The sequence below is a fragment of the Choloepus didactylus genome, chromosome 4 (assembly GCF_015220235.1).
Source record: "Choloepus didactylus isolate mChoDid1 chromosome 4, mChoDid1.pri, whole genome shotgun sequence".
Classification (NCBI taxonomy): domain Eukaryota; kingdom Metazoa; phylum Chordata; class Mammalia; order Pilosa; family Megalonychidae; genus Choloepus; species Choloepus didactylus.
The window spans coordinates 14,492,080-14,513,966 of record NC_051310.1 but is presented as its reverse complement, the minus strand read 5'-3'; the positions used below and the strand labels follow the sequence as shown (position 1 = coordinate 14,513,966).

Below are 21,887 nucleotides of genomic sequence, written 5' to 3'. Positions count from 1 at the left end.
AAATCCTATTAGGTTGGTGGGTACTGGGACAAGTCCTGCAGCACAGTGACTCAGTTGAAGGAAGGTCTGAACCGCATCCTCTGCCTGATCCCCTACAATGTGGTCAGTCAGTCTGTATGGGAGTGCATCATGCCGGAATGGCTGGAAGCCATCAGAACTGAGGTCCCAGACAACCAGTTGAAAGAATTCAGGGAAGTATTAAGGTGGGTAAGTAGTTTAATGAAGTCACTGTGATTATAATGACATCTAACATTTATTGAGCACTTACTGTGGACTTTTAAATAACCCTGTGGAGAAATGTAAAGCCCCCCTCATGAAATAGCTGCTGAAATCATGGTGATTAAGAAGTGTTCTGCAAAGATTTGTTCTTGTGGAATAATAAATAGACACACTTTATTATTTGCTTATTTTCAAATATAATTATGATTTGGACATGATGGTAAAAGTGCAAAGGGAAAACGTTTTTAGATGTGGGGGAGCAACCCTAACTTCTTTTATATGCAATTGCTTCTGCTAGACCTAATATGAGGAGGACCACTGATGTTATCACCAACCATATGAATTATTTGTTTTACAGAGGCATCTATTTCAGTGACATAAACTCTTCTAGTACAGTAAAAGGGGGCATGCTAACAAGTCAGCGCACCAACTAGTCTAAAGTGGGTTGGCTCCCCAGACAGGGTATAGTAGAAATGTCTTGGTGGCAACAGTAGACCCTAATATATGCCCATTGGTCATTTACTTTTGTTCCTGTTTTCCAGCAAAATGTTTGACATTGAGCTCTGTCCTCTGCCTTTCTCCATGGAAGAGATGTTTGGTTTTATTAGTTGTCGGTTTACAGGATACCCCTCCTCTGTACAGGAACAAGCATTACTATGGCTTCATGTAAGTGAATGATTCTTTTAATCATTTGGGGCAATAGTTCATAGTCTGTGGGCTTTGGATCTCATGGTAGAGGGGTGGGGAGTTCTTGCAAAGAGTCCATAAATCTGCATGTTTTCCAAGAACTGTCTGTAGAGTCATGTCTTATATGCATAAATGTAAGACTATCTTTCCAATATATGTAGCCATAGTTGTGATTAATAAAATACAAATGTATGCACTAGCATTACTGAGCCTATAGTAGCTTTTGGTCCTTAAGTATTTTCCCATCAATGGGTACTAAAAGTATAATAGCTGTCTTGTGGGATTTTGATAAATCTTTTGATATGAAACAGTCCTGTGCTTGGAAAGGTTGGGAGCTACTGACTTAGGGGGTAATTCACGCTGCCTGGAATGCTTTTTTCTCCTGTCTCCATTTACGAAGTCCAACTTATCCTTTAAAGTCCAACTCAGGAACTATCTCCTCTATGAAGTTTTCTATTTCAGATCCCTATCTTCGCGTCAGAATTCATCATTCCTTTTCTCAGTATTTGTACAGGTTCTCTGTGTGAATTGTATTCTATTTTTGTCTTCCATTATAGCTAATTTTTTCTGTTTCTTCCCCTGATACAAACTCCCTGAGTTCAGGGACCATGTCTGATTCATTTTTGAATTTACAACTCCCTTCATCCTTTCCTCCCAACATCTGGCACATGCCTTGTATTTAGTGAATTTTCAATAAGAGTTTATTAAATTGAGTTGAATACCCAACATAACATTTGGGCGATTTAAAAAAATGAGGACAAAAATCAGTGTTAAGATAACTATGGGTGTAAGCACATTTCTGGGAGCCACCAAAGGATGTGATGTCATAAGTGCTTCTAGTTGGGAAGGTGCCTTTCTGGGTTCTAAATTAAGGAACAATATTTTTCACAACTGACAAAGAGTAAAGAGGCCTTTTTTTAAAAGTTGCCTTTGGAACTCAGAATTTAAACTTGTCATCCCCAAACAGATATCAATAGATAATTTATCATTTTAGGAAAGCCAGTCCTTCTACAGATGGCTAGATATTGGCTCAGTTAATTATTTAAAGGGATTAAAAAAAGAAGTGGTTTTTCAAGGTGTGCCACTAGAGGGGTGAAAAGGCAGGGCTATAAATCTTGGCAGTTATAGTTTTCATGGTTTACAGATTGGACTTTGACACAGCTTTGGTTTGAAGACAGGGTTCCTGCAGTTGAAGACTTGAACCAGTGCTCCAGTTTGTTCCATGTGGGGAATAGAAGAGGTTCATTTATAATTAATTGTAGAAACATTTATAGAGTTCCTGTGTGCCAGGCACTGCTGTCATCACTGGGACAAAAATAGAAATGAGAAGTTGTCCTTTCCTTATACTTCTTTCTTATAGGAGCTTACAGTGGGAGGGATGGTATCAGATCATTAAATATAATAAAACTGATAATTGCTCTAATAAGGGTATGTACAAAGTTCTGAGAAAGAAGAGAGGAGGGATGGATTAGTTCTGTCTGAAAGAAGGAGGCATCTGTTTCCAGAAAATTCATGGCAGATAAGGTGACTTGATTTTGGCCTGGAAGGATACCTGAGTGCATCAGAGGGCAGGATCAAATGGGACATTCTAACCAATGGAGAGGGCAGATCAGACTCAGAATGGACTGGAGGGAGGATGGTTGTTCACAGATTATCAGTTGTCCAGGAGAAAGGTGATGAACTAAGGCAGTAGCAGTGGGTATGGAGAAGAGGGTACAGTGTCAAAAGATACTTAGAAGTTTTAATAGACAGAACATGGCAACTTATTGGATGTGGGAGGTAGACAAAAGGGCAGTTCATTGATAACTTTGATTTTCTTAGTATGAAAAATTGAGGATGACTGTGCTGATATTCAGAATATTTGTAAGACTAAATGTACTTACATTCAATGGTTCACTTTGGGAAAAATATGTCAAATGTAGTTTTGTTGAGTTTTAACGTTTACATTTTGGGGGGGGTGGATATGTGTCTTTTTTTCTCCAGGTATTATCAGAGTTAGACATCATGGTTCCACTTCAACTACTAATAAGTATGTTTTCTGATGGAGTTAATTCTGTCAAAGAACTGGCAAATCAAAGAAAATCAAGAGTCAGTGAACTGGCAGGGAACCTTGCAGCTCGAAGGGTAATTATTGCCACAAGTGTTTTTGTCTTGTGAAGATTTTGAAAACCTTTGTTGGTTATACCCGGTCTAAAAGTGGCATCATGATAAACTTTGAAAATGCTTTTTCATCCTATTTTACTCCATGAATCTTTTAATCACATTAAGTAATATAAACATTTATCTACATATGCTTGGAATAATCTGTAATCATAAGTTGAGTTTTCATTTTTCTTTGAGTTTTTCTCCTGTGCACACCTATTAGCTATCTCTCACCCTTGATGAAAGGAAATGGAGTAGCTTTTTTGTTGTACCCTGGCAAATAAGAATTCTTTATCAGTAATTCACTTTGGGGTTTAAGAGATTGTATATATATATATATATATATATATATATATATAGCTATCATGTTTTAGGAAGACCCAATCAACAGGCAGTGACTGAGTGTGACCATGAACCAATGAAACCTGTTTTATTGACCCCTTTGGACCTTTGTGGATGAGAAAAGTCAACATAGTCTGGTCTGAAGTGTGTGAACATTCTTGGACAATTTTGATAATTTTTCTATGGAGGACCAATGACCTAATAAGGTTTCTGCCAACATACTGACATTCTCAGACCACGATTGGGTTTGGAGATCTTGACACTCATGTGATGGTTGCAAGGAACTGTCCTCAATCCTCTCTCCTTATCAAGCCTCTCTCCTTAAAATTTCCCTTGCCCTCTACCTCAGGCTTTCAATGACTCCACCTCATACCTGGTGACTGGAAAATAAAATACAACTAAGGGGATCATAGTTTTCTCAGGGCTTTTTTTTTTTTTTTTAAATCATTACTTTTCTCATCTGTCTGTTAGAAACTGTCTGCAAAACCTTTGCTTCTTTCTTCTCTCGACTTTAATATTACATTACTTTGTATACAACTTTATACAGTGCAGTGTTTTCATAATTAATAATGTCATTCAATTCTCACAGAATTGTGTAAGGCAGTCAGGGAAGAATTTGTTACCCCAGTTTTACAACTGAGATTCAATGAAGTGAAATGACTTGCTGTAGATCACACTGTCATTATCCAGAATTCTGATTCTTAATGGGGTGCTCTTCCACTTTGCCTTAAAAATCACTGCTCAAAGCACTTTCTGGTTACTAGCAAGATCTTCAAGAGAGAAAACATGATTTGACCGTGATGTGTAGGTATGTAGTCAGGGTTCTGCTAGAGGATTTATCCCAGATGGTTCAAATGAAGAGATTTTAATGGAGACTCTGCTTATAAATTATAGGAAAAATTAAGGAAGTGTTCCAGTTTGCTAATGCTGCGGTTCTGCAAAACACCAGAAATAGATTGGCTTTTATAAGGGGGTTTATTTGATTACAAAGTTACAGTCTTAAGGCCATAAAGTGTCCAAGGTAAGGCATCCACAACAGGTACTTTCACTGGAGAAAGGCCACTAGTGTCCAGAAAACCTCTTTTGGCTCAGAAGGCATGTGGCTGGCGTCTGATTGCTCCCAGGTTGAGTTTCAAAATGGCGTTCTCCAAAATGTTGCTCTTGGGGCATTTTGTCGTCTCTTAGCTGCAGCTCCTCTTCAAAATGTCACTCTCAGTTGCTCTCTAAAATGTCACTCACAGCTGCTTTGAGATCCTTCTATCTGTGAACTCCTTTATAGGACTCCAGTGATCCAATAAACACCTACCGTGAAAGGGTGGGGTAACACCTCCATGGAAATTATCCAATCAAACATTTCACTCACAGTTGATTGAGTCACATCTCCATGGAAACAATGAAAGAATTCCAATCTAATCAACACTAATAAGTCTGCCCCCACAAGATTACATCACAGAATATGGCATTTTCTGGGGGACATAATATATACAAACCGGCACAGGAAGCAAATAAGAGTCGGTAAGGTCACGCAGAGTCCAGCAATAGTAGGAAGCCATTCTACTGTGTTCTGGTTTGCTGAACTGCCATTATGCAAAATACCAGAAATGGATTGGCTTTTATAAAGGGGATTTATTAGGTTATAAATTTACAGTTCTAAGGCCATAGAAGTGTCCAAACTAAGGCATCAACAAGAGGATACCTTCACTGAAGAAAGGCTGATGGTGTCCGGGACACCTCTGTCAGCTGAGAAGGCATGTGGCTGGTGTCTGCTGGTCCTTTGCTCCCAGATTCTGGTTTCAAAATGAATTTCTCCAAAATGTCTCTGGCCTTCTGCCTCTCTTAGCTTCTCTCAGCTCTCTGTTTGTTTCTCTTGGGGCTTTTCTCTCTAAGCATCTGGTTGTCCTTTCTTAGCTTCTCTGGGGAAACTCTGGGCTTCATCTCTTAGGTTAGCATCTCCAAATGTCCTTCTGTCTGCATCTCCAAACATCTCCAAGTGTCAGCGTCTGAGTTGGCTCTTGAGCTCTCTTAAGTACTCCAGTGAACCAATCAAGACCCTCCCCCTGAATGGGCAGGGTCCACATCACCATGGAAATGATCTAATCAAAGGTCTCACCCACAGTTGGGTTAGTCACATCTCTGTAGAAACAATCAAAAGCTTCCATCCAACAAGATTGGATTAAAAGATCATGGCTCTTCTGGGGTCCATAACAGTTCCAAACTGGCACACACTCTTAGGGCTGATGGGAGAAAGAACAGAGTTCCCAGACCCCAATGGGAGCTTAAGCTGTTAAAGAAGAGCTGGCTAGGGGAGCTGTAGAGTGATGGAGATACTGTCAGAGATGTAGCACCAAAGCAGGCAGGGAGTGGGGAAAATTACTCCTACCTCACTCCCCTGCTTCAGATCTTCTTCTGGTGCCTCCCACTGGCTGAACCCACCTGCAAGCCAGCTAGCAGGGGAGCCAGGAGAAATGCAGTCCACAGCATCCTGGGGTTCAGAGCAGGGGAGAAGAGGCGACAAGGATCTGGGTGGGGCAAGTGGAGACTAGTTCAACAGGCTTGATATGTATTAAGTTTTCCCATGATAGGTTAATAATTGTAATCCTGAGGCCAGTCTTCTTTAACCAGTCATGTCAATCTGAGATTCTGTGCTTATCTTACTAAAATTTATTTTGCAATATTTTACTTTTTTAAGTTTTCATTTTCAAGTTATAGTTTTCAATAGATTCAGACAATTTAGTTTAATTTGAAAAGTTTGATGGGATGAAAAATATAATAGCAAATACAACTACTACCTTCATATTTTCAGGGTGCTGATGTTTCATTCACCAAAAAATTGGTCAGAAAATTTGGATGGTTTTATTTCTTATGTTTGCATTTTGAGTGGCTCCATAGTACTTGGAGGTACTAATGCCATTGGATAAGAAAAGGAAATCATGTGACTGCTAGAAATACCTTCCATAGAGTCCCCATATGTTTTATACAGTAATTTGAGCTTCTGCAAATTCATTTATATGTCTTGATCTTCTTTCTTCTAGGTGAGTGTTGCCTCTGATCCTGGTCGACGAGTTCAGCACAATATGCTGAGTCCTTTCCACAGTCCTTTCCAGAGTCCATTTCGGAGTCCCATGCGTAGTCCATTTCGTAGCCCTTTCAAGAATTTTGGACACCAAGGAGGAAGGACTATTGACTTTGAGTGTGAAGATGATGAAATGAATCTGAATTGTTTCATCCTCATGTTTGATCTTCTCCTAAAGCAGGTAGCTGGAACATGAGCTTAATTTAGTTCAGAGGTGAAGAATGAGGGAAAGCATTGTATAGTGATTCTTTCTATATGTTGGGCAACTGCACACTTACTAAAGTGATGCTGCACCACTAAAGACATTTTGCAAACTCATGAGGGAATTTCCTAAAGAGTCTGAAAAACACTTGTATGTATATTTTCAGTGATATTGATATAAGAGAGTGGATTTGAATTTTAGAAACACTGTAGCGTTATTAGAATTAATTCTGTTGAATACATAGGTTGAATAAACTGTATAATATTGTTAGGAAGAGCATGATACAACTCTAGAATGATGGATTGATTTTATTATATATTATAAATTGATTTTTGAAGGCAATTTTAAAGGAGAAATTTAAAAGGCTTTGGTGAGGAGGGCATTTCTTTTTAACTTTTTATTTTGAAATAATTTCTGACTTACAGAAAAGTTGCAAGAATAGTACAAAGAATTCTCACATATCCCTCCCCCAGATTATCCAGATGTTAACATTTTACTTCATTTACCTCTCTCTCTTCTTTTGTATGTGATGCCTGAATATGCATAACTTTTTAAAGACTATTTGAAGTAAGTTGCAGGCATGATGTCTCTTTTTCCCTAAATACTTCCATGTATATTTTATAAAAAATAAGGACACCTTACATAGCCACAGTAAATTGACATTGTTATCTGACCTACAGAACTTATTCATTTTTAAACTGACAAAAGAAACAACTTTTTTATCCAGGATACAATCTAAGAACACTCATTGCAATGATCTGTCTAGTCTCTTTAGTCTTCTTTGGTCTGGGACAGTTCCTTTTTCTTTCTTTATGTTTCATGTCTTTGACATTTTTGAAGAGTACAGTCCAGCTATTTTGTGGAATGTCCCTCAATTTGAGTTTGTCTGTGTCCTTATGAATTGATTTGGGTTATGCGTTTTTGGTAAGAATTCCACAGAAGTAATGCTCTGTTCTTTTGAGTGCACCATATCAGGAGGCATACGATGTCAATTTTTCCCATTAACTTTGATTACTTGATTAACTTTGATCAGTTGATTAAGGAGATTTCTGCCATGCTTCTTCACTAAAAAGTTACCCTTTTCTCCTTTGTAATTGATGAGTAACTTGTGGAGAAACACTTTTTTCACTAAGTTACATTACAAAGTTTAAATAATACATTATAAAATATACATATCAAATATTAAGTAAATAGGTTGCATATGGAAACAGAATTCTTAGGTAATCTCAGTTTGAAAACCCATTGACTTCATCAGCACTCAATAAAATTTCATGTTTCTCATCAAACTTCATTAATTTTAGCATCAAGAGATAATTCATGCCTGAATCAATTATTACCTTGATGGTGGCCAAATGATAATTTTCTAATTCCACCATTTTTTTCTAAATTTATTACTTGGCATTTTAAGAAAGGAATAGCTTTCCGTTCTCTCCCATGTGTGTATGTGTGCATTTATTTATTTATATGAGGATGCACTCATGGATTCTTATTTTATTCAATAGGTTATAATCAGTTACCATGACTATTTACTTTAATGCTCAGATTGTTCCATATTTGGCCAGTGGGAGTCCTTTCAGACTTGGTCTTGTGTTCTTTAGATGTGTCCTTATCATTCTTGGAGCACTTCTTTAATTTCTGGCACAACAAAATGTCCCATTTTTAAAAATGTGTAAAATCTCACAAAGTAAGTAATTTAAAAGACAACTGTTTTAAAAATGCCCTACATAATTTAAAAAATAATTCTCATTACTTTGTCTTATGTTTATATTCATTTTAGATTAATCCATGAAAAAGAATGTATATTCATGGTTTAGAAACCTGTATTATCTTTGAACAATTTAACATTGTTGTTAATTAGTGAAAATTCTCTCCAAGTCATGTGCCAATGGAATATTAGACAAAAGAACCAAAATCCTTCTTCTTCTTTTTTTTTTGCCTTTTTTTTTCTTTTTGGTGTCTTTCAGATGGAGTTACAAGATGATGGGATCACAATGGGTTTAGAGCACAGCTTGTCGAAGGACATTATTTCCATTATAAACAATGTCTTCCAAGCCCCCTGGGGAGGCTCCCACACCTGCCAGAAGGATGAAAAAGCAATTGAGTGTAACTTATGTCAGTCTAGCATTCTCTGCTATCAGCTTGCTTGTGAACTCCTGGAGAGACTAGCTCCCAAAGAAGAAAGCCGGCTGGTGGTAAGTAGTTAAAGAAATGAGATGACCCATATATGATAGTAATAAAGACAGCAGTAGCTCGAATAATGGAGTCTTCCTCCAGTGTTATCTTATGCTCCATGCTGGATTATATGTGAGACCGGGTTCAAAGAGATTTTTTCTGTTGTTTCCACCAACTCAGAATCCTGGAAATGGTTATGAAAAGGAGTCAAACTCTACAGCCTTCTGTTAAGTGGCTTCAGATAGGGTGGTGGCATCTCCTTTCATACCATTTTCACAAATATGAGCTTTACTGGAATTCTAGAGAGAACTTTTATCACTAAGTTATATTACAGAGTTTAAATAATACGTTATAAAATATGCATATCAAATATTAAGTAAATAGGTTGAATATGGAAACAATTCTTAGGTAATCTCAGTTTGAAAACCCATTGACTTCATCAGCACTCAATAAAACCTCATTCCTTTTTCTGGTTGCTTTCATTGCCTGTTTCCAAGAAAGTCATCTAAATAGGCAACAGCTAATATATGTCATACATCAGTTATACCATACATTAGCTATTCCCTGTTTAGCCTATTTTTCCATCCGACACACATAACACCAAAATACCCTCATACCATCTTAGGTAGTTGAACCTGAATTATGTGAGCTGGTGGTTGCCATCTTTTCTTTTTCTTCCTACTCTGTATTGTTTGTCTAGTGCAGAAAATAGCTTCTTTGTGTTTTTTATTCCAAAAAGTTTTGAGGTACAGCATACTTGTAGTAAGTGTTTCTTCAGGCTTTATGTACTTTTTGGCCCACTTTATGTGCTAGTCCTACCCATCTCCAAGTAACATCCTTGTATTATGGTCTTTCAAAATACTTATTGGACCCATACTATGAAACAGTCACAATAATAATGATAAGACAGAAATTAAAGTCAAGAAGCTTAGAATCTAATTAGGAAGTCACTTAAGTCAATGAAAAATGTTAAGACTGTACATTATGATAGAGGTATGAATAGGTAGCTGTTCTAGTTTGCTAATGCTGCAGAATGCAAAACACCAGAGATGGATAGGCTTTCATAAAATGGGGGTTTATTTCGCTACACAGTTACAGTCTTAAGGCCACAAAGCGTCCAAGGTAACACCTCAGCAATCGGGTACCTTCACCGGAGGACGGCCAGTGGTGTCCGGAAAACCTTTGTTAGCTAGGAAGGCAGCTGGCGTCTGCTCCAAAGCTCCGGCCTCAAAACGGCTTTCTCCCAGGACGTTCCTCTCTAGCAAGCTTGCTCCTCTTCAAAACATCACTCCCAGCTGCACTCTCTTCCCCCTCTCTGAGACAGCTCATTTATATGGCTCCACTGATCAAGGCCCACCCTGAATGGGCGGGGCCACGCCTCCATGGGAACATCTCATCAGAATCATCTTCCACAGCTGAGTGGGGCACATTCCAAGCAAATCCAACCAGCACCAAAATTTCTGCCCCACACAAGACCACAAAGATAATGGCATTTGGGGGATGCAATACACTCAAACCGGCACAGTAGCCATGGGAGTACAGAGAGGAGTCAACAGATCTAACTTAGGTATATATTAGGGATCAGGAATTTCTTCTTGAAGGAGGTGACACCTGAGCTTAAACTTAAAGGAGGAATGGGAGTTAATGAAGTGACGATAGTAAGGGAGAAGGACCTTTCAGATACAGAAAACAATGGGCTTAAATGATATAGAGGAAAGGAAGGAATGATATACTCAGGAAACTGCAGGTCGTTCTGTCTTGCTGGAGCAGTATGGAGGATGGGGAAGTGTGAAAGTTGAGTCTGAAAAGATAGGCTCAGTTTTATATTCAAATTTATTTAGGGCTCTGTCTGCCAATCTGAGAAGTTGGGATTTTGTCTTGAAGACAGTAGGGGAAATCCTGAAGAATTTTAATCAGGGAAGTAGTATTTTGATGAACTTGAGAAATTCATTCTGCCAATGTAGGGGATAGATTGGAGGATGTGGACACTGGAGATGGAATCTAATCAAAAGGCTAATACAGTAGTAACTTAGGGAGGTAAAGTTGAGAGCCTGAACTCGGCCTGAACCAGCAGGGCTGGTGGTGATGAAGACATTTAGGAAGAAGAATCAACAGCAGGTGGTGTTTAGTTGGTGTTTACATAGGGGAAAGTTTAGGAATCATCAGGTTTTATGGCTTAGAACCTGATAATGTTGTTACTCACAGAAGATTGTTAGTTACTGTAATAGGAGGAGTGATTTTTTGGGGGGGGAGCAGGAGTGCGATATAGTGCAAAGGCACTGACATGTCTTTTAGATATCCAAATGGAGATGTTGTGCACTATGGGATATATGGATGTGGTTCTAAGAGCAAGGTGGGAAGGAGCTGTAAGTTTGGAGTCATTGGGGTAGATGAAGTCATGGGTGGATTAGAGCACGCAGAGGCTGTACAGAGTGGGAAAGGAAGATAGCTAAGGCTGAATTCCGGAAAGTACCAAATCTTAAGAGGGAAAAAAGGGAGAAGAGATCAGAAACCCACTGAAAGAGGCCAGAGACACAAGAGAAAATAGAGGGTTATTAACTTAGAAGCCAAGGTGACAGGTAGTTTATAAAAGGAGGGAACTATCAACAATGTCAAATTTGGAAGAGAAGAAAAGTAAAAGATGGAAAAAGCCCAGTAGATTCTGAAATCAGGAGATTCTTCGTGATCTTTGTGATGGATCCATGGACTGAAGGCAGATTACAGTGATTTGTGGTTTGAGGAAAAGATCCAGCTGAGGAAGTGGATTCATTGAGTATAGGCTTCTCTTTCAAGAGGATGAGGAAGACAGATGGGTCTGTCCTCTCCTCTAACTCTAGCAGAGTCCCAGAAACAAGGAAGAATAAGCATGCATGTGTTGAAGCTGAGCCACCAAAACAATTTCTCATGTGTATTATTCTTTTGACGTTTGTCATGTGCTTAAAATAACTCATTTAGAAGTGAAGCTAGAGGATCTGGTTTTCCTCTCCATGAGGAGAGATACTTATCAGTGAAAGAGGACCATGTCTTAGAGCACATGTTCCCCACTGTGTGCATGAGCCACCTTAGCAGGTCAGTTCTCTTAGGACAAGAGGATGAGATGAAATGAGGGATGGCAAGTGGGAGGTTTAGGCGAGTATGCAGGATAGGTGCCTCCACTTCCTGCTGCCTCGGAGGACAATAGCCAGAAATGAAGTCGCTGGGTATGTGTAGAAGAGGCAATGTTCACCATATCTAATTGCATGAAACTCAGTTTATAACTTGGTTTGGTGTCTTGTTCACGGGTAAACTAGGATTAGGGCCAGTCCTCACCAAAACTCTGAAGTTACCTAACGAGTTCTTCAGTGCCTCCTAGTCCCCGTTTTAGCAGTCATTTCTTCCTTCCTCATGTCATTCTTTTATCGCATTGATCTTTGCCTCTTGCTTTGAGTTGGCTGTCAAACAATTTTTAAAAAAAGTGTTTATTGGGTAAGATGTGGGCTAAAATAGTACAATTTTAAAAGAGGATATTTGAGATGGAACCTGAAAGAAAGAATAGTTATAATAGGAGGATAACTAGAAATGGATAGTTTAACTATACCTAGCTCTCTTCTATTCACATACTGTAGCAATTTCTTGCTCCTGAAAGTTTGACCACCAGACAACCCGTATTTGGATCTCAATGTTTTGCTGCAAACCACTTATTATTCCCTCTTAATTAAGTAATGTTATTGAACAAACTGCAGGGGTGAGAGTCACGTGGTGGGGTGGGATATGGATCACAGGGATTAAAATAGAGAAGGGAAAGCAGGCTTAGGAAGATTTGACAGTGTTTTTGATATTTTTCCATGTTTATTTCAGGAGAATGAAAGTGTTTCAGTAACAACTGATACACATTTCCTTTAGCCACTATGGAAATAAGCTCAAGTCTCCTCTGAGATGCTCTGCCTTTGCACATGGCCTGGGACACAGCAGGCACTCAGATCTTTGGTGAACTAAGCTGAGCCGTTCTTGACATCTAAAGGGCTGCTCATCTGGCTGCTTGTCTTATTTGTTTCAGGAACCCACAGACAGCCTTGAGGATAGCCTCCTTTCTTCCAGACCAGAGTTTATTATAGACCCTGAAGGTGAGGAGGAGGAGAATCCAGCTGCCAAGCATGAGGAGAACCCTGGCACTTGCACTGAGCCCACTGAACATGCTGGTAGGTGAACTTTGGCTCTTGCTGGGGAGCACATCCCAGCTTGCACCAGCCCAAGGTTCAGAACCTTGGTTTTTCGGATTAGTTTCGACTTGGGCAAGTTCACACTTGGCTTTCTCAGTACAGACATGTGCAAATGAACCATTTGCCCTTGATCATGTAGCTAGTGTTATTCATTCATAATTTATGCTATAAACATAACATGCTTATGAAAATGTAGTGAGTCTCATAATCATCCGAGGGGTTTAAACACAAACAAGATAAATTAGCCCCATCCCTCACCACCTGCTAGCCCCTATTATGATGCAGTAGAGCTGAGGTGGGGGCTAGGAATTGGAAGTCCAAATACTGCACAATTAGCTAGCAGTGGGATTGGGACTGGAACCCAGGTCTCCTGGTTTACTGAAAATTAATTGACTTGCTTTAGGTGCTGCAGCCGTGGACCATAGAGAAACCTAGGCCCAGGGCTTGTGTTCTTATCAGGCACTGATGCCTAGGGGAAGCAGGGTCTCACTCATGGGAAAACAGCCTGTACTCTTTATAGACAAATATATTTTTAAACTTATGCAGTACACAAATCAATTAGCTTTTGATGCCACTTTTATTTATACGTAACATTTTATTTGAACAACAGTTTAACATTAAGCAATTTATTTTTACACATTACTCTTTTCCTTGCTTAATTATTATAAATGCCACCTATTGAAACATGTTCTCTATTCATCTCTGCCAAAAGAATACTTCAGGCTCCAGTCACTTCTGACCCATCTTTCTCCTCTTAATCTCTGCTGTCATGCAGGACTCAGGTTCTGAACTGCCTGCTCCGGGTGTCCCCCTTAGCCTTGCTTCCCAGACTGGCCTTCCCTGCAGCTCAGAGCCCCACTGTGCTCTGCGGGCCTCCATGCTGTGACCATGAGCTCCTCTGTCACAGGACTAAGGGGAGCTGCCAGAGACCTGTGCTCAGTAATTTCCCCTAACTTCTAGACTTTTTTCTGTTTCTGCATTTGTGGCCTAGCCCCTTATTTCTTAAAGGAGTCAGAGATGTCCTCCGTTAAATATTTCTAAAGCTTTCACATTAAACCAGACAGAGTCAAGTGCTGCTCTCAAACGTATAAAATACATTGGGATGGAAGATTCTCAGAAAACTGCTTATTATATAGGCAAAGAGGGTTTGACACTCATGGTCTATGAGCCTAGGAATTGCCAAAACTTATAATATTGATTTTAACAAATTTTAAGCTAGTTTTGATGTCTGATTAACTTGTGAATTCTTTTTCTCGTGTGCCTCATGTACACTCTGCCAACCCCACCCCACCCCCACCCCCAACCACAGGAGCAAAGGTTTTAGAGATATTTACGAGAAGATAAAACCATGAGTGGTTGTTCTGATTGGAGTATTCTCAACTTCTTAAAAATGCTCCCCTCTTGCTTTAGTGCATGATAAATCCTTCCTTAGGTGTTGACATACCTTGGACATCTCGCTTTAACACGTTATCTCCCTTTCCGTTAGGAAAGTGTGCCTCGCCCAGCTCCAGGTCCCCTTCCAGCCACAGCAGAACTTGCAGTCCCCAGGAGCATGGTTCCCCAGAGAACCAAAGGTAGCTGAATATGGAAGGGCTACGTTGTGAAAAATTGAATTTGAGAATCCTAAATCTGGAAGGTCTCTAGCACTTGCATTATAGAAGGGACATACACTCTCTTGAAGAGCACATAAAACATTACACAAATACTTTTTAATACATTCAGTTTCAGGTTGCTGAAGCTGCCAGAATGCAATATACCAGAAATGGATTGGCTTTTGCAATGGGGGTTTATTAGTTCACAAATTTACAGTTCTACAGCCATGAAAATGTCCCAGTTAAAGCATCAACAGGATGATACCTTCTCTGAAGAAAGGCCATTGGCATCTGGGTTTTCTCTGTCTCATGGGAAGACACATGGCTGGCTCTGTTGATCCTTCTCTCTTGGGTTTAGCTTCTGGTTTCAGTGGCTTTCTCCAAAATATCCCTGGGCTTCTATTTGTCTTAGCTTCTCCAAGCTCTCTCCATGAGCTCTCTTAAAGGATTCCAGTAAAGGATTAAAGACCCACCTTGAATTGGGTGGGTCACATCTCCCTGGAAACAACCCAGTCAAAAAGGTCCCACCCACAATAAGTCTGCCCCCATAAGACTGGATTAAAAGAACATAGGCTTTTCTGGGGTCCAAACCAGCACACATTCTACATCTAATTTTATTCTTCTTGGTTTTATGATCTGGATCAGCTCATGGGGGAGAAAAGGTGGCGTTAGGCTAACCTTTGTGTAATTATTTCTTCACAGCAATAAAGAATGATACTGAAAGAAAATTTTGCTACCAACAGCTCCCAGTAACTTTGAGACTAATATATACCATTTTCCAGGTATATTTTCTGAAATATTTGGACATTTGGTTTTATAATATTGCTGATTTGGATAACTCAGTAACCATGGGGTTCTTTGCATAGGAAATGGCTAAGTTTGAAGAGCCAGACATTCTTTTTAATATGCTCAATTGCCTGAAGATACTCTGTCTAAACGGAGAGTGTTTATATATTGCCAGAAAAGATCATCCTCAATTTTTAGCCTACATTCAGGATCATATGTTGATTGCAAGGTATGTCTTTCTTAACAGTTTATTCCATTTGTTTATATTTTAGCCTTTAGTTGTAAAAAATAAAGTTAGAATAACACTTATTAGCTCATTTGGGTTATGTTTCTTAGCCAGGAGATCCTCATTGCCAATGGGAGCTACTTTTATTTCCTCTGTTTAGTCTACTTTTTAACTATGTCAATAAAGAGAATAGTAAATTTCATTTGCTAGATTCCTTAAAAATAGAAAAGTTAAATTAAAGCTTTTTAAATGCCTTTCAGCTGTTAGGTGGCTTAAGAAAAATGTCAATGGATAATAAGTTGATATTTATCTAAGATAAATGATCAAAGACTTACTCAATTTCTTTACTTGAAATGGAACTGCAAATAGACATCTAAACTCTCTCCATATATTGTCTGCTAAGGTATTTTTTTAGCATGCTGAGGTTTTTAAGAATAATTGTATTATAGAGTAATTTTCTTCTTGAGAACCTTAAAATAAGTTTTACAATTGTCCTGAAAGTAAGTTAGAAAAATACTATCCTCAATTTATATGTTAGAGAATGAGGCAAAAAGAAGGAAAAGGTTGGCTCAGGTTAACTTGGTTTGTGTCACTTTTCTACTAAAAAACCAATGGGTTCTCAATGCCTAGAAAACAAATTCGATTCCTTGAACTGACATTCAGAGCCCTCCCTGATCTAATTCCAAGTGTTTAAAGCATGGTTTCTCAGTACTCTTTCAAGTCAGAGCATTACTGTTTTGTCACTCATTCCTGTTTCCCCTGATCCATGATTTTGGCCATTCTCTTTTCTCCATCTCAAGTCCTCTTCCTTTCAAGGCCCTGTTCACATATCATCTCCATTTGCTCTGCCTTCAAATGCCACCCTTGCTTGTCTACCTTCTTGATCCCCTGGGTGGAAAGTCATTTTTTTATCCCCTGATCTCCCAGAGCATTTTATTTAACCCTTGTTAGTGGCATTTACATCTTTTTATACTACATTTCAGGTATAGTGGGACTTGTCTTGTATCTTTTAGTCAGTGGATCAGTAGGTCACCTGGTAGAGTAGAGACAAAGGCCACTGTGATTAAGGAGGTGGGGGATCTATAAGGCCAGGGCTTAAATTCACTAAAGATTTTATCAGAGGCTTGGCTAAGGAGGAAGACTGAGCAGGTACTGAATTCACCAAGAATAGGGTAGGGCAGTATAAGTAGATGTCATAGGTTACAAAAGAAAAAAAAGAAAAAAAAAGAGGCTGATAGGTGAAGGCTTGGAAGAAGTAGTGGGAAGCAAGATCATCTGGAGCAAGTGAAGACCAGACAGCCCTCACTGAGAGGGTGAAGGGAAAGTTGTGTTGACAGGAAACTGTCAGGTTTCAGCTAAATTGAGAAGGGGAAAGATTATGAGAAAGGTGAGCATCCACCAAAGTTTCCTCATGATGGGGATTCCATAGATGCGGTAAGAGGATCTTAAAGAAGGTGGTCAGGGCTGCCTTGGATGCAGGGAACAGTAGGAGTAATCTGAAAGGGTGAGTGTAAAGGATGAGACAAGCAGCACGTGAAGGAAAGGGGGTCAGAATTTGAACAGAAAGTCCGATAATTCCAGGGATGTGGAAATGCTGAAAGGGAGGACTTCTGTTGTTAAAGACAATCCCACCCACAACGTACTCATGCCAAGTAGATTGATGGTGTGGTGGGATCTCTGAGCCTTTGGAATACACAGTCCAGGTTTTTTCCTTAAAGTACCTTCTTGACACAAAACCCCTGCCACACAATGAAGGCATCTGGGAAAAGGACCCTCTTTCTTTTTTCAAGCAAGCCTTCCTGGGATCCAAACCTTTAGAGGACCAGGAAAGCCACATGGGACAGGCCACTGAGATGGTTTTCTAGCAGTGCTATGGTTTTCCTCCTGAAACTAAATTGAGAGCTCCACGGGGCAGATGGTTCCACTTTTCTCTTTTGGAAAAAAGGCCTATTGCACTGTGGAAGAAACTTCATCCTTACCTTCATGATACTAATAGCAGCTCCAGGTTGTTGACCACCTACTATGTGCCAAGCACTGTGCGTCATCTCATATAATACAACCAGCATTGAGAGGAAATTATGGTTCAGAGGAGTTAAGAAATTCATACATGATCACACAACTAATTAATGAGAGGATTGGGATTAGATCCATATTTGTCTGACTTCCACTACTCAGGTTACGTATAAGGGGTCTAAAAGTTGTTCCTTTTGATTCTACAGCTCCAGAATGTTTTCTCTCAGGAATAAGCAACTTTAGTGACTTGTACCTCGTTGTGCTGTCTGTAAAATTGTATGTCATTCCTCTGATATTTCAGCATTGCATTATGAGTTTTTTTAAAGTCACAAGTAGTTTTGTGATTCTGATAGTAATGCTGGAGCCAATTACAAAACAAAACAGAAAAGAAGTACTTTAAATAACTGAACAAAATTTTTGAAACCAGTACTATATTATTGCTGAAAATATAAATTCAGAATTATTCTGACAGTAATTGATAGGAACATAGCTTAAACTAAACTAAGGTGAATTTTTGACTAGTAATGGTCTGGTTTTAGACATGGCTGGTACTCACAAGATGTTATCAGGGATTTTTCTCCCTCCTTCCTTCTTGCGCTCTCTCTGCATCACTTTGCTGTACTTCCATCTGTGTTGGTTTCTTCTCAGGCAGGCTGTCCCTCTGAGGTGGGAATGAGGGGTCCCTGGCTTCCTAGAACAATATTGTCCTTTGTTCTGAGATTTCAGAAGGAAAAAAATCCTGTCTCTCCCAGTGTCCAGATCAATCCCTGAAGAAAGGGCTCTGTATCCCCATCCTTGGGTCATCTGCCCACCCCTGGACTAATCACCCTATTCCCAGAATTGGAGTACTTTGACCAACCTGGGCTTTGTGTCCACCATCAGGATGGAGAAGGTGGGGGACCTTGATTGACAGCCCTACCAGTTGGAGGAGAGGCTGTTCTTAGTAGAAAAAGAGTGCTTCCTTGCCAGAATAAGGGCGAAAGGCTGCTGGACAGGCAAAAACAACAAAATTCTCTAGAGTTTTCTTCTAAAAAAACCTCCACTATAAGGAAATTTTTTAAAAATCACTTACCCCATCATCCTAACTATTAATTTTGTATATTAACAGTCATTGTTAATTAATACAGCTGAATTAATACAACCGAATTTATAATATACAGTTCTAAATTTTTATTTTGAAAATTGTAATGTTAATTAGTAAGTGTTTTTCTATGTTAAATAAAAGTAATTTTTAAAAAGAAGCATTAACAACAGAACATAGGAAAAGTTTATCAGAGGATTATAGTCTTGTGAATGAGAGTAATTTCACCAAAAGCATCCCTACCAGCCACCTGCTAACTACACTTACCATAAATTAAGATCATAGATGTTTTTATTTCTGGAAAGATCATGATAACTGTAATCTGTTTTGCTTCTTCTTGATTCCCCAGCCTGTGGAGAGTCGTCAAGTCGGAGTTCTCCCAGCTGTCCTCATTGGCAGTTCCTCTCCTTCTCCATGCGCTGTCACTTCCTCATGGTGCTGACATCTTCTGGACAATCATAAATGGCAATTTCAACAGCAAAGATTGGAAGATGAGGTTTGAAGCAGGTACCTCTGTATTAGCTTAAAAATTCTCTCTGGGTCACAGGTAAACAAGATCCACCATGGCATCTATTTTGGCCCTCCCTTTTTTTTTTTTAAGGTTATTCTCTTGTTTGCTTTGTTCTTTGGTAGCTGAGTTGCCTCTACAACAGTGTTTTGCAAAGTGGTCTTTAGGTAGGGTGACTATGTCCAGGTTTGTCTAGAAATAGGCACACTTGTTCACTCTCAAATAGGTTGCAGCTTGGATGATAGATGTTATGGTCAACCTATTAGATTACCTGCATCAGAATAATTGGGAATGTTTGTTAAAAATGCAGACTATTGGACCTTACCCCAGACCTATTCAATCAGAATCTCTGGGGGCGAGGCCAGGAATCTGTATTTTTAATAAGCTATCCAGGTAATTCACATTGAAGTTGGAGGCTTTTTGCTGCACATACTTACTGTTGGGGCACCTGGGACCAAGCTTGGTGCAGTGATGATCATAATTTCTTAGAGCAAAGAATAGCATGTTCTCAGAGGCGGTAACCTGTTCTCTTAGCTTCCTACCTGCTGGCTTCCTTGTCATTGTGCACTGCCAGCACTCCCTTTCTCAGGGGCAGCAAAGCAAGGTGGATGTGCCACAGTGCAGTTTGTCACATCAGTTCCATGCAATTCATGGTCTCAAAAGTTTGTCAAAAAAATGGAAGTTCTGTCAGGCAAGTTAACTATTGTACTTCAGAGTTCAATTGCCTAGTATTGGGCCACCTCAAAGAGTTCTTACTCTGTAATGCCTGCATAAATCCCATGGGCTAATTCATTTATATGATAGCACATGATGTTGTAGGGAATTAGAGTAATTTTTCTAGCAAAAAGCTACATAGTATTAGCAACATTTTACAGGCATTTAAATATGAATAAAAAGGATAAATATTTAACCATGCTCTTTCATTCCAATTTGAGGATTAGATTGTTGCCACGTTAATCTTCCTGAATCACAGCTCTCTTCATGTCACATTTCTACTCAAAAACCAATGGTTTCTCGATCCTAGAGAATAAATTCAGATTCCTTAAACTGACATTCAGAGCTCTCCCTGATCTAATTCCAAGTATTTGCAGCATGGTCTCTCATTCCTCTTTCAAATCAGACCATTACTATTTTCCCACTCATTCCTATTTCCCCTCGTCCATGACTTTGATCATTCTCTTTTCTTTATCTAAAATCCTCTTCCTTTCAAGGCCCTGTTTACATATCACCTCCATTTGCTCTACCTTCAGATGCCACCCTTGCTGTACACCATCTTGATCCCCTAGGTAGAAAGTCATTTCTTTATTCCCTGATATCTCAGAGCATTTTATTTATACCTTGTTAGTGGCATTTACATATTTTTATATTACATTTCAAGTGTAGTTGCACTTGTCTTCTATCTTCTAGTCAACTGAGTTTTTGAAGTCAAGACCTGTGAATAATTCATCTTTTCATTTACTTCTTCCTCCCCTACAAGTGCCTAGGATAGTTTCTTAAGCGTTCAATCTGTATTTTTAAAATAAGTGAATCACCGGCTGCACTAGGCACTATGGGAGCAATAAGAAGAAATATAAGAGCAGATTCCTGCTCTTAAAAGTCTCCCAGTTTAATTGATGAGACCAAATATAAACATGTTAGAAATTAAGAAACTATAAAAGTATGAATATAATTCAAGACCACAGAAGAAGATATGTCATATAACTATATGTGAATGCACAAGTACCATATGTAAACAATGGTGTGTAAAATGGATAGTATGTAAATGAATGGTATGCAAATGAAACATACGTAATAAATAATATTTTTACAGGAGTTCCTGGGATAGAAAAGTTACTCTAGGAGGTCACAGTGGACTTTACAGAATAGGTAGAATTTCAGCAGATTTTTCAAGGTTGGTAGCATGTCAATAAGCATCTCAGAGAAGAGAATATTCCAGGCTACTGGGATAGCTTAAGCAAAATACTGGAACGTCTTCATTTATATGGCATTGTATTGTTTAATAATTTCATAATTTAACATAGGTTTGCAGAATAGTTAGAAATCTGTCAAATAAGGACACATCTATTTCATAGAAGAATAAATATGTTTCCATAGCCCCAGAAGAGTCTGTGTGGTCTGCAGAACTTCCAGGGAACGGCCACAAGAAGTGAGCAAAGAGGCATTGAATAGTTTGAAATGTAGCTGAAATTTAAGTTAAACAAAGGGAGAAACCATTTTAAAAAGTCAAAGCTGCCTGGCAGAAAAGTGCACTGAGAGAAAATGGTATTTACCATGTAGGTGAACTGAAACACAAGAAGATGGCATTCTAATTTCCTTTTGGTATTTAAAATATCATGTGGGGGTGTGGTCAGTGATAACTTTTTCTCTGGGGATTCAATTCTCAGAGTATCTAAATAAATGTCAATTTTTTTTTGTCCCCTCTGCTTTAAATTGCAGTGGAAAAAGTGGCTGTAATTTGTAGATTTCTGGATATTCACTCAGTGACCAAAAACCACCTGCTGAAGTACTCACTGGCACATGCCTTCTGCTGCTTCCTGACCGCCGTGGAGGATGTCAATCCAGCAGTAGCCACCAGAGCTGGCCTCTTGCTTGACACTATAAAGAGGCCAGCATTGCAGGTGATGTCCCGCAGAAGTATGTCCTCT

At 39.1% G+C, this 21,887-nt stretch overlaps 1 protein-coding gene across 10 annotated transcripts in view; it reads left to right on the top strand.

Moving 5' to 3' along the window:
- Window positions 1–21,887, top strand: part of UNC79 (unc-79 homolog, NALCN channel complex subunit) — a 348,180-nt gene that overhangs the window by 177,887 nt on the left and 148,406 nt on the right. For all 10 annotated transcript variants that reach the window (XM_037832001.1, XM_037832000.1, XM_037832003.1 and 7 more), the window contains exons 15-24: window positions 13–203; window positions 762–885; window positions 2,890–3,030; window positions 6,423–6,644; window positions 8,630–8,857; window positions 12,874–13,015; window positions 15,331–15,410; window positions 15,495–15,643; window positions 19,084–19,241; window positions 21,679–21,860. In XM_037832001.1, coding sequence (XP_037687929.1) covers window positions 13–203; window positions 762–885; window positions 2,890–3,030; window positions 6,423–6,644; window positions 8,630–8,857; window positions 12,874–13,015; window positions 15,331–15,410; window positions 15,495–15,643; window positions 19,084–19,241; window positions 21,679–21,860 — 1,617 coding nt within the window. The remainder of the gene's footprint in view (window positions 1–12; window positions 204–761; window positions 886–2,889; window positions 3,031–6,422; window positions 6,645–8,629; window positions 8,858–12,873; window positions 13,016–15,330; window positions 15,411–15,494; window positions 15,644–19,083; window positions 19,242–21,678; window positions 21,861–21,887) is intronic.